Below are 13,591 nucleotides of genomic sequence, written 5' to 3'. Positions count from 1 at the left end.
AAAACTGTCCCTCACCTCAGTCACTGCAGGCTGCCCAGGAACTCCTTTCAGAGCTGATCCATCCCACAAGACCCACACCAAGACAGGAAGACCGCGGGAATCGGGATGAAGATTTAAGGCATGTGATTGACAGACAGCGCTTCCGATGCACCCATTGGCTGTGTAAATAGCAGGAGATGGTGCAGGTGGGAAAAAGACCAGGGGCTTCAGCCCGAAGGTAAATTTGATGACCCACATTTTAAAGTACCACCCAAGCCCCTCCCACATTTAACAGTACAGCCCAAGCTCCTCCCAATGCCCCCCTCAGTCAAGGGTCAGACATGGGGTGCTATGGAGAGGAAAGGAGAAGAGAAAACGGAGATGAGGAGAGGACAGAGGAGAGGAGAGGAGAACAGGGGGATCAGGAGGAGAGGAGAACAGGGGGATCAGGAGGAGAGGAGAACAGGGGGATCAGGAGGAGAGAAGAGGAGAGGAGAACAGGGGGATCAGGAGGAGAGAAGAGGAGAGGAGAGGAGAACAGGGGGATCAGGAGGAGAGGATAACAGGGGGATCAGGAGGAGAGGAGAACAGGAGGATCAGGAGGAGAGGAGAACAGGAGGATCAGGAGGAGATTAGAACAGGAGGATCAAGAGGAGAGGAGAACAGGAGGATCAGGAGGAGAGGAGAACAGGAGGTCAGGAGGAGAGGAGAACAGGAGGTCAGGAGGAGAGGAGAACAGGGGGTCAGGAGGTCAATAGGAGAGAACAGAACAGATAAGAGGAGAGGGGGTCAGGAGGAGAGGAGAGAGAAGAGGAGAACAGGGGATCAGGAGGAGAGGAGAGAGAAGAGAACAGTGGGTCACGAGGAGAGGAGAACAGGGGGTCAGGAGGAGAGGAGAACGGAGAGAAGAGGACAGAGGAGAGGTGAACAGGGGGTCAGGAGGAGAGGAGAACGGAGAGGAGAGGACAGAGGAGAGGTGAACAGGGGGTCAGGAGGAGAGGAGAACGGAGAGGAGAGGACAGAGGAGAGGAGAACAGGGGGTCAGGAGGAGAGGAGAACAGGGGGATCAGGAGGAGAGAAGAGGAGAGGAGAACAGGGGGATCAGGAGGAGAGAAGAGGAGAGGAGAACAGGGGGATCAGGAGGAGAGGATAACAGGGGGATCAGGAGTAGAGGAGAACAGGAGGATCAGGAGGAGAGGAGAACAGGAGGATCAGGAGGAGAGGAGAACAGGAGGATCAGGAGGAGAGGAGAACAGGAGGATCAGGAGGAGAGGAGAACAGGAGGATCAGGAGGAGAGGAGAACAGGACGATCAGGAGGAGAGGAGAACAGAAGGATCAGGAGGAGAGGAGAACAGGAGGATCAGGAGGAGAGGAGAACAGGAGGATCAGGAGGAGAGGAGAACAGGAGGTCAGGAGGAGAGGAGAACAGGGGGTCAGGAGGTCAATAGGAGAGAACAGAACAGATAAGAGGAGAGGGGGTCAGGAGGAGAGGAGAGAGAAGAGGAGAACAGGGGGTCAGGAGGAGAGGAGAGAGAAGAGAACAGTGGGTCAGGAGGAGAGGAGAACAGGGGGTCAGGAGGAGAGGAGAACGGAGAGAAGAGGAGAACAGGGGGTCAGGAGGAGAGGAGAACGGAGAGGAGAGGACAGAGGAGAGGTGAACAGGGGGTCAGGAGGAGAGGAGAACGGAGAGGAGAGGACAGAGGAGAGGAGAACAGGGGGGCAGGAGGAGAGGAGAACGGAGAGGAGAGGACAGAGGAGAGTAGAACAGAGAGGAGAGGACAGAGGAGAGGAGAACAGGGGGTCAGGAGGAGAGGAGAACGGAGAGGAGAGGAGAGGAGAACAGGGGGTCAGGAGGAGAGGAGAACGGAGAGGAGAGAACATAGGAGAGGAGAACAGGGGGTCATGAGGAGAGGAGAACGGAGAGGAGAGGACAGAGGAGAGGAGAACAGGGGGTCAGGAGGAGAGGAGAACGGAGAGGAGAGAACAGAGGAGAGGAGAACAGGGGGTCAGGAGGAGAGGAGAGAGAACAGAGGAGAGGCGAGGTCAGATATGGGGTGGTACACCAATGAAGCACAGACCTTCCCAGTTTGACCCATAAAAGCAAAAAGGGGCTTGATAAAAAAAGGTAGTAAAAGAAATAAGTGTAAAAAAGGATAACCGCGCTATGTGAAAGAAAAGGAAGCAGCAGCTTCAAGTGTGACAACACCAAACAATAAATTAAATAAATCAAGCTGCGCTAAACGATATAAAGTGCTATGACCACACGTGTGTATGTGATGAAAAAATTTTTTTTTCATCACATACACACGTGTGGTCATAGCACTGTTATATCGTTTAGCGCAGCTTGGTTTATTTAAAGTAAAAGAAATAAGTAGAAGGGTGGGACCTGTCCAGGGGGGATCTGATTGGTCAGTAGAGAAGGAGGCTTCGTTCCTGAACTCCGTTATGTAAGCGCCTGACAGGAGAAGGGAGAGAGTGTGGTGAGGTCACAAGATGCAGGACGAAGAACCACCTCCCAGGCTGAGGATGTGAGATTGGTCCCGCCCCCTGCCAGCTTCCTTCCTGACCAGCGGCTGTGACCCCCCATATATACAGCTAGAGACCCCCACCCCTCCATATACAGCCAGAGACACCCCCCCATATACAGACAGACACCCCCCATATACAGAGCCACCCCCCATATACAGAGCCACCCCCCCCCCCATGTACAGACATATTCCCCCCATATACAGACAGAGCCCCCCCCATATACAGACATATCCCCCCATATACAGAGCCACCCCCCCATATACAGAGCCACCCCCACCCATGTACAGACATATCCCCCCATATACAGACAGAGCCACCCCCTCCCATCTACAGACATATCCCCCGATATACAGACAGAGCCCCCCCCCCATATACAGACAGAGCCACCCTCCCCCCCATATACAGACAGAGCCACCCCCCCCATATACAGACAGAGCCCCCCCCCATATACAGACAGAGCCCCCCCCCCCATATACAGAGCCACCCCCCATATACAGAGCAACCCCCCCCCATGTACAGAAATATCCCCCCATATACAGACAGAGCCACCCCCTCCCATCTACAGACATATTCCCCGATATACAGACAGAACCCCCCCCCATATACAGACAGAGCCACCCTCCCCCCCATATACAGACAGAGACACCCCCCCCATATACAGACAGAACCCCCCCCCATATACAGACAGAGCCACCCTCCCCCCCATATACAGACAGAGCCACCCCCCCATATACAGACATATCCCCCCATATACAGACATAGCCACCCCCCCATATGAAGACATCCCCCCCATATACAGGACAGAGCCACCCACCCCCCCATATAAAGACATACCCCCCCCATATACAGACATATCCCCTGATATACAGACAGAGCCCCCCCATATACAGACAGAGCCACCCCCCCATATACAGACAGCCCCCCCATATACAGACATATCCCCCCATATACAGACAGAGCCACCCCCCCATATACAGACATATCCCCCCATATACAGACAGAGCCACCCCCCCATATAAAGACATCCCCCCCATATACAGACAGAGCCCCCCCCATATAAAGACATATCCCCCCCCCCATATACAGACATATCCCCTGATATACAGACAGAGCCCCCCCCATATACAGACAGAGCCACCCTCCCCCCCATATACAGACAGAGACACCCCCCATATACTTTTTTAAAGAATTATTGCTAGAGATGAAGTAAAAAGCACCACATCCCTTTGATTAAAGTAACTACAATGGAGGGGGGCAAAGTGGGACTTTAACGGTGCAAAATGATGGAGAAAAATCTGAATTCTCAAAAATTGTACATTTTATTACACATAGAAAGTGAGGACAAGACAATACATCAATATAAAATGATAAAATCAAAGAATGCACTCGAAAATATCAACTCTACATGTTTCGCCATCTTCATAATAGCTTCTTCAGGAGTTTTCATAGATATTTCTCGAGAGTGAACATTTCTAAGTAGCAAAAAAGAAAAAACATAAAAGACATAGTACGTGTATATACATAGGGCTTATCTCAATAGTCCTACAATTGAGTGCCCAATTAGTTTACATATTGGTAAGACAATGATACTAAAATAAAGATACCTTAAGATGACCAGAACCCTTTCTTAAGCCGAAAGTGGAGGTAAAAAAAGTGATGCCACCCAGGCACGCACAGAGGGGGGGGGGGGGGACCGAGACGTCCAACCTCTTAAAGTTGACCCATAGAGAGGGTGATAGCCAGGCTAGGAATGATGGATAAGGGCAATGAGACCAGAGCATAGGAATACACTTCAAACCAGAATTGCTATAGCCCCAGTTGTATATGAATAAACAGGTTGGAAAATTACTGAAATATTCACCTGATCATAGTAAAGGTGATCACTATGAGCCACAGACATATCCCCCCATATACAGACAGAGCCACCCCCCCCATATACAGACAGAGCCCCCCCCCCATATACAGACATATCCCCCCATATACAGAGCCACCCCCCCATATACAGAGCCACCCCCCCCATGTACAGACATATCCCCCCATATACAGACAGAGCCACCCCCCCCCACCCACATACAGACAGAGCCAGCCCCCCCATATAAAGACATATCCCCACCCATATACAGACAGAGCCACCCCTTGAGACAGTCCTACTCAGAGATTACAAACCTTTAAGCAGATAAAAGCCCAAGAACACACCTGTCTTGCAGAGCAGCTATATGGGATGTGACCACTTCCTGTCTACTTCCTGTACTTCCTGTACGATGTGCCCAAAGAGTCACATGGTCTTCTGACATCACCAGGGTCCTTCTACTGGGCAGTAACTAGCTGCTACCTTGGTCTATAAGGTAATTGGAAAAGGGGGCGGAGCCCCGTATATCGGCCCTGTCCACCCCGACATCAGTTCTCCATTTTGACAGCTCCACTCTCTTACTTTGCAGCCGCCCATCTAATCACTGTCTGGATGCCTACCAGCTCTCCACCCGCACCTCTCATACAGTGATCCCCTGCGATTCCTCCGCTGCCATGCACCTGCCCAGGATCGGGGTGGCAACAGGGGTGGCAAGGACTTTGTCTGGGGTGGCAATTGCCACCCCAGCTAACCCTCTGGCTCCGCCACTGGCACTGGTGTCTCCATCCTGACGCGTTTCATTCAATTGGACGTTATCAGAACCACTTGTGGGGGCTTCCTCACTTTTGAGACTGAGAAAGAAATTGAGGACACAGATTCCTCAATCCTTTCTCTGCAGCCTCAGCTGTAGAGTGATGGCACATAAAGCACTCAGTACAGAGACTCTCTGTTAATTCACAAACTGAAGCATGGAGGGCATGTGCAACCCCATTTTCAGCAGCCCTGTTCCAATCCTAAATGCTTTTTTGGATATGTAGGTATTTGCATGTTTATGCATTCTGATTCTGTGAGCTTTCTTGCAGGGACAAAGGGAGAATGAAAAGGGTGCATGCCAGAAAGCACAGTATAGTCTGACCGCTTAATCTTTTTTTAAACTGACAGCGATGCTTTTCTAAAACACATACTGATTTACCAAGCTTGCTTTTGTAATCTGAAATATATTTTACCTTTCATTGTGCTGTTATGATTTATGTTCTGGTTCAGTGTGTTAAAACATTTTTTCACGCGGAAAAGGTTACGTGTCAATGGGTGTTTGGCACAGTATCTCATGGAAACTCACAAAATTGTTTTCAGATAAATGTTATGCTAACATTATAAATAAGTACACACTGAAAATGTATATAAAAAGGTCAATACAACAGGTAGGGTGGAGGTCACTGGAGTAGAGATGTCTACTACAGTGATTTTCAGATTCTACAGGTATGGTACAAGCTGGACTAATGCAACTACGAAGAAATAGCTATACCTGGAATTCTTCTTTAGGTACACCTATCTTGTTACCTATAAGGCCCCTTTCACACATGCTGTCCGTTTGTCCGTTTTTCATCCATCCGTTGACGGATGAAAAACGGACATCAATGCATCTCTATGTAAAAACGGATGACAACGGATGATCATCAGTTAACATCCGTTTTCATCCATTTCTGTCAATGTCCGTTTGTTTGAACGGATGAATGCCCTATTTTTCATCCGTCAAAAAAACGGATCGGACGAAAAACGGATGACAACGGATGAAAAACGGATGTCAACTGATGACAACGGATGTCAACGGATGAAAAACTGATGTCAACTGATGAAAAACAGACGACAACGGATGAAAAACGGACGACAACGGATGAAAAACTGATGAAAAACGGATAACAACTGACGAAAAACGGATGACAACTGACGAAAAACGGATGAAAAACGGATGGAAAACTGATACATTTGACGTGACTGAACTGATGAACTGAACGGACCGTATGTGTGAAAGGGGCCTAAATCAGTGCAGGTGATCACCATAATTATTCAGGCATGCTGTAGCATTCACAGGATGGTCAGGGTAAGGATATGACCCATGAAAAAAAATCTACAAACCAGTATGCCAGGAGTCAGAACCATTGACATAAGGCAGGATGGATCCATGGATCCTTGCTGTGTACATCAAATTCTAACCCTGCCATCTGCATACTGCCCGATGTCCGCTGGGCACTCGCGATCGTCAGTTACAGAGGGAGAAAGGCAGGCGGCTAATGTAAACAAAGCCGCCTGTCCTTCTCCCTTGTGTAGCAGCAGAGATCATATGGTCCTGCTATGTAGGACCGTAGATCTCTGCTGTTACATGAAAAGCCACACCCCTTTACAGTTAGAATCAAGGCCTAGAGACAGACTTAACCCCTCCTTCTCCAATAAAGTTAACAGCTTCCCTGCCAGTGTCATTTGTACAGTAACAGTGCATATGTATAGCACTGATTACTGTAGTAATGTCACTGGTAACCCCAAAAGTGTCAAAAATGTCAGTCAAGGGTCCGATCTGTCTGCCACAATGTCGCAGTCCCGCAAAAAAAATTGCAGATCGCCGCCATTACTTGTTAAAAAAAAATTCAAAATGACAAAAATCTTTCCCTTAGTTAGTAAACGCAATAACTTTTGCGCAAACCAATCAAAATACGCTTATTGCGATTTTTTTTTACCAAACATATGTAGCAGAAAACAAATTGGCCTAAAATGTTAAAACATTTTGATTTTTACATTTTTTTTTGGGGGAATTTCATGTGAAAAAATGTGAAAAATATTGTTATTTTTGCAAAATTGTCGCTCTTTTTTTGTTTATAGCGCATGATCAAAAAAATCGCACAGCTGATCAAATACCACCAAAAGAAAGCTCTGTTTGTGGGAAAAAAAGGACATCAATTTCATTTGGGTACAGCGTCGTACAACCGCGCAATTGTCCGTTAAAGTCACGCAGTGCCGAATCGCAAAATATGCCCTGGTCAGGAAGGGGGTAAAATCTTCCGGGGCTTAAGTGGTTAATGACCAGGCCATATTTTGTGATTCGGCACTGCTTTACTTTAATGGACAATTGCACGGTCGTGCGATGCTATAGCTAAATAAAATTGATGTCTTTTTTTTTTCCCCACAAATAGAGCTTTCTTTTGGTGGTATTTGATCACCTCTGCGATTTTTATTTTTTTGCGCTACAAACAAAAAAAAAAAAAAGCGACAATTCTGAAAACAAACAAATATATTTTTCACATTCTACACATTCTACTATATAACATTCCCAAGAAAAAAAAAAATAAAAAATAAACATTTTCTAACATTTTAGGCCAATTTGTTTTCTGCTACATATTTTTGGTAAAAAAAAATCTCAATAAGCGTATTTTAATTGGTTTGTGCAAAAGTTATTGCGTCTACTAACTACGGGAAAGATTTATGTAATTTTATTGGTTTTTTTTACTAGTAATGGTGGCGATCTGCGATTTTTTGTGGGACTGCGACATTGCGGCGGACAGATCGGACCCCTGACTGACATTTTTGACACTTTTGAGGGGACCAGTGACATTACTACAGTATTCAGTACTAAAAATATGCACTGTTACTGTAATAATGACACTGGCAGGGAAGGGGATAACAGTGTAGGTCAGGGATATGCAAACTGTGGCCCTCCAGCTGTCGCAAAACTACAAGTCCCATCATGCCTCTGCCTCTAGGTGTCTTGCTTGTGGCTGTCAGAGTCTTGCTGTGCATCATGGTACTTGTAGTTCTGCCACATCTGGAGGGCCACAGTTTGCAGATCCCTGGTGTAGGTGGTCAAGGGGTTAAATGTGTACTTACTACTTAGGGGCATATTTCTAACTGTGGGGTGGCGTAGCTTGTGGAATGACAATAGAGACCTGTGATCCTATATAGAAGGATCACAGGAGCTCTGTGATCATTCCAGGGAGAACGGTCAGCTGTGTTTACAACAGCTGACCGTTCTTCTCTCTCAGTGGTAAGTGATCGCGGGTGTCAGGCGCTGACGAGTGGGGGTGGGAGCGTGCCGCCGGCGGTGGCACGCGCTCGCCCCCTAGCTGCAGGCGCGCGACTGACCTATGTATCCCTACGTCGGTTTGCCTGGGAGAGCCACACTGCCACAGTAAATAGACGGCGTGTGGTCGGCAACCGGTTAACTTCTTGACTGTGGCTGCATGTATTTAGATACAGCCATATGTTCCTTTGTTTGGCTATTTTATCCTAAATCCTTATCCAATAACTGTCCACTGAGTGTGTACATTTACATGAAGGAAAAGTAAACCTATAAATAAATAAATACATGTTCTTCTGTAAAGGAACACAATCTAATTTCTTGTTATCTGTCTTTTTTTCAGTGATTCCTGCTCCCATGTGATCATCCCTTTCAGTAAAGTGCTGATGGTTTGGGAATAGACAAGCACTAAAGCCATACTGAAGACATTGCAACGATGCTTATGGGAATAGAACTGTTTTTATCATAAACTGAAATATGTCAGATTCAATTTCTAATCTGTCAAAGAATAATAAACAGACGATGACAGCTGCTATACACAACAGATTTATTAATTAAAACAACAAAAACGTTTGCTGGTATCTCTGGATTTTACAGTGAAATGATATGATAATATAGTAATATTATCCTACTCTCGCTCTTATTAAAAGTGGTTTCTTTCCTTGCTTTGTTTCCCTTCTGAATATGCAAAACTACACTAAGATAAAGAGATGCATAGATGACAAATATGGATATTTCTGCATTTGCTCCTAAAAACCCATTTACAAGAGAATTTACACTTGTTATGCATATTTAATAACATGGCAGTTGTATTTGCCGAAACAATGTGTGTGTTTTTTTATACAGATATAAATGGTTGCAATATTTTATGATGAATGCAACATGCTGAGTTTCCCATCCTTGTCTGACGAAAGGACATACTTTAAATGTTTATTTATCACCTTTCTAAATAAATATCTTTGAAATAACATTCATTTTATTTGTATAATAGCTTGCCTTTGTTATTCATTTTTCTCATTAAAAAAAAAAGTTATTTAAAAAATGTCTTTGCCCAGTTATTCTCCAAGACTGGAACTTGATGGATTGGTTCATCTCCCTGCAGGAATTGTAAGGAAAAAATGTACAAACCTCCTCACCCCCTTTTTTCTGGTTTGTTGTATTTCCACCAAGCCTGGCCTCCTTTTTTGTGTTTTTCCATTTCATACCAGAGGTCCCTTACCGAAACTGACTTAATGTCCTAGTAATGTCTCTCTGGATTAATGAGGCAGGCTCGGGGTGACTCTCCGAGGCTTTACTTTTAGACCACCCCAGCATTATGTTTTGTCATTGATTCCTTTGAGAGGTTTGAGGATATTTCTGGGACATTCTAATTTTTTCTGTATAATTTTGTTTTGAAGGATACAGAGCAACACATGAGTCCCACACAAAAGGGGATGTCAGACATCACTTTAACCACTTTACCACTGGAGGATTTTGCTGTCTTACGTCCAGGCCACTTTTTGCGATTCGGCACTGTGGGAATTTAACTGACAATTGCGCGGTCGTGCAATGCCGTACCCAAATGAAATTTACGTCCTTTTTTTCCCACAAACAGAGCTTTCTTTTGGTGGTATTTGATCACCTGTGCGATTTTTACTTTTTGCGCTATAAACAAAAAAAGAGCATTTATTTTGAAAAAACAACAATATTTTTAACATTTTTTTAACAAATTCCCCCCCAAAAAAATGTAAAAATCAAATTTTTTTTACATTTTTGGCCAATTTGTTTTCTGCTACCTATGTTTGGAAAAAAAAAATCACAATAAGCGTATTTTGATTGGTTTGCGCAAAAGTTATTGCGTTTACTAACTAAGAGAAAGATTTCTGTCATTTTTGGTGGTTTTTTTTTAACGAGTAATGGTGGCGATCTGCGATTTTTTTGCAGGACTGTTACATTGCGGCGGACAGATCGGACCCTTGACTGACATTTTTGACACTTTTGGGGGTACCAGTGACATTACTGCAGTAATCAGTGCTATAAATATGCACTGTTACTGTAAAAATGACTGGCAGGGAAGGGGTTAATTTTATTGGTACCAGTGACATTACTGCAGTAATCAGTGCTATAAATATGCACTGTTACTGTAAAAATGATCAAGTAGATATAGGAGGAGTCCCCTGTAGTGCATTAGCACACCTTCCCAGCAAGGAGTGTTGTCTCCAAGGGTAAGAGAGGCTGGATTCACCCCTTTTTTATGGATAGTGTAGGACCCACTGATAATGGGGTACTTTGACGCAGTGGTGGGCTTGAGCACGATATGGCCATATGGTGGGACTAAATCCCCATTTTTATTTATGGATTGTCTCCATATTTGAGAGTCATTTCTTTTGCATGTGTGCGCTATTCTTTTTTAATATACATGTTGCTTGGTCCATAGCTGCACTGGCTTTAGATATACATGTTCAGGGTTTGCTCCCCAAATTTTTTTGCTTGTTTATAAATATGCACTGTTACTGTAAAAATGACTGGCAGGGAAGGGGTTAATTTTATTGGTACCAGTGACATTACTGCAGTAATCAGTGCTATAAATATGCACTGTTACTGTAAAAATGACTGGCATGGAAGGGGTTAATTTTATTGGAGAGGGAGGGGTTAATGTATGCCTAGTGCTTACTGACGTGTGGGGGGGGGAGGTGACTGAGTGACACAGGGACAGATCGCATGTTCAGCTATGCTGAACACTGCAATCTGTCACTCTCTGTCACTTAGGATATCCGCCTGCTCTGTTTACACAAGCGGGCGGATCTCCAAACTAGATTCCCCGACGATCGGGGAAGAGCAGCGGTGATCGTCGCCGCTCCTCCCCTGGCCGGACTCCCGCTGTGACTGAAAACAGCGGGAGCGCGCCTCCGGCGGCGCGCGAGCGCCGCCTACAGGGGGAGGAGTCCAGCGACATAGGTCTACGTCGCTGGACGGGATCGTGCCACATTGCCGCAGTAGCAGCAATGTGAGCGGTCCTAAAGTGGTTAAAGCTTTACTAAACCCAGGACCATGCATTCACTATATCTGGTCTCCCACAGTACACAGAACATGGAAATGCAATTATTTTAGTAAATATAAACTGCTAAATACCTTTTCTCATCAGCAGTATATAGCAGTCTTGTGACTAAGTTCTTAGTAAAGCTTGTAGAAGAGTTTCATACTGCAATGAGCTGTCCTATCAGGATCCAGGAACCCTGACACTCTGTCTGGACAGTACTGATTGGCTCTGTGCTGATCACATGCACTCTCCCAAGAAAAAAAACTCTCTAGCAATACACACCAAACTGAGCATGTGCAGCCTGACTCAAAGGCTCTGTCTTATCTGGACATGTTTTGGGGTCAGTGGAAGAAGAGGAGGATCAGAGAAGACAGGATCAAGCAGACTTTTTACAAAAATGCAGAGGATTGACCCCTTAGGTTCCACATTGAGTATAACAAGCATGCTTTACTGCATACTGTATACAGACTGATTTTGCTGCTATGGGTTTAGTAACACTTTAAGTCTAAACACTGGGGTTGATTTACTAAAACTGGAGAGTGAAAAAATCTGGTGCAGCTCTGCATAGAAACCAATCAGCTTCCAGTTTTTATTTTTTATTTTTTTGTCAAAGCTTAACCACTTGCCGACCGCCGCAAGTACATATACAGTGGCGGTCAGCTACTCACAGGCAAAGTGACGTATATATACGTTACTAGCCTGTGAGGCTCTGGGGAGCTCCCGCACGCCGCCGGCTGCGCGCTCCCGCTCCCGCGCGGTCACGGACCCCCCCCCGCGCGTGTGACCGGCGGACCCGATGTCCGCTGGTCACTCGGCGATCGTCGGGGGAGAGGGAGAAAGGCAGGCGGCTAGTGTAAACAAGCCGCCTGTCATTCTCCCCTGTGTAGAAACAATGATCATACGGTTCTACTATGTAGGACCGTTGATCATTGTTCCTACAGCTCAAGCCACAGCCAATCACAGTTAGAATCACGCCCCTAGGGACACACACAGCCCCTCCCTCTCAAATAAAGTTAATCCCTTCACTGCCAGTGTAATTTTACAGTAACAGTGCATATTTATAGCACTGATTACTGTAGTAATGTCACTGGTAACCCCAAAAGTGTCAAAAATGTCAGTCAAGGGTCCGATCTGTCCGCCGCAATGTCGCAGTACCGCAAAAAAAAAATTGCAGATCACCGCAATTACGCGTTAAAAAAAACAACAAAAATGACAAAAATCTTTCCCTTTGTTAGTAAACGCGATAACTTTTGCGCAAACCAATCAAAATACGCTTTTTACGATTTTTTTTTACCAAACATATGTAGCATAAAACAAATTGGCCGAAAATGTTAAAAAATTTTGATTTTTACATATTTTTTGGGGGAATTTCATATAAAAAAATGTGAAAAATATTGTTATTTTTGCAAAATTGACGCTCTTTTTTTGTTTATAGCGCACGATCAAAAAATCGCACAGGTGATCAAATACCACCAAAAGAAAGCTCTGTTTGCGGGAAAAAAAGGACGTCAAATTTGTTTAGGTACAGCGTCGCACGACTGCGCGATTGTCCGTTAAAGTCACGCAGTGCTGATTCGCAAAATACCCCCTGGTCAGGAAGGGGGTAAAATCTTCCGGGGCTTAAGTGGTTAAACAAGCAGAAGTCAGAAGCTGATTGGCTAGCATATACAACTGCACCAGATTTTGCACTCTCCAGTTTTAATAAATCAACCCCACTGTTTCCTGTGGTTGTTAGCACAGAAGGTAGTGTTAAGGAATAATGGGACTCTTTCCACCTAACATTGCATAGGGAATAGATGGATAGTCCCAACTCCATGACTTGCTATGCAGAGAGGTCCCAGTAAAGAATGACACTGCAAGAGAAGAGAGTGCTTGCAGCCAATCACTGATGATAGTAGGACTGGGTTGAGGCTAAAGCCTCGTACACACGCGTCGAAAATTGGCAGGGAATTTTCATCCGATGACCGATCTGACGATTTTCGGCTTGTTAGTATGATGCTTCCGACAACCGACTCCGACTTTTTGCGCCAAAAAAAATCTGGTGTGCAGGCTATAAAATTTATGTCGTCAAAACACGGCCGATTTTCGTGCAGTCAGTATAGATTTCGACAGGGAAAAATCTAATGAGCAAGACTGGGCATGCTCAGT

The 13,591-nt window shown here is 45.4% G+C and overlaps 1 protein-coding gene across 3 annotated transcripts in view; it reads left to right on the top strand.

Annotated features, from left to right (window-relative positions):
* Positions 1–9,211, top strand: part of LOC309545194 (uncharacterized protein) — a 176,405-nt gene extending 167,194 nt beyond the window's left edge. For all 3 annotated transcript variants that reach the window (XM_082244331.1, XM_082244329.1, XM_082244330.1), the window contains one exon: positions 8,768–9,211. In XM_082244331.1, the coding sequence (XP_082100457.1) occupies positions 8,768–8,825 (58 nt within the window). In that variant the 3' untranslated portion in view covers positions 8,826–9,211. The remainder of the gene's footprint in view (positions 1–8,767) is intronic.
* Positions 9,212–13,591: the final 4,380 nt, after the last annotated feature.

This window comes from Pelophylax lessonae (assembly GCF_965119305.1).
Source record: "Pelophylax lessonae genome assembly, chromosome: 2".
NCBI lineage: Eukaryota > Metazoa > Chordata > Amphibia > Anura > Ranidae > Pelophylax > Pelophylax lessonae.
This window is presented reverse-complemented; position numbering and strand designations above follow the sequence as displayed.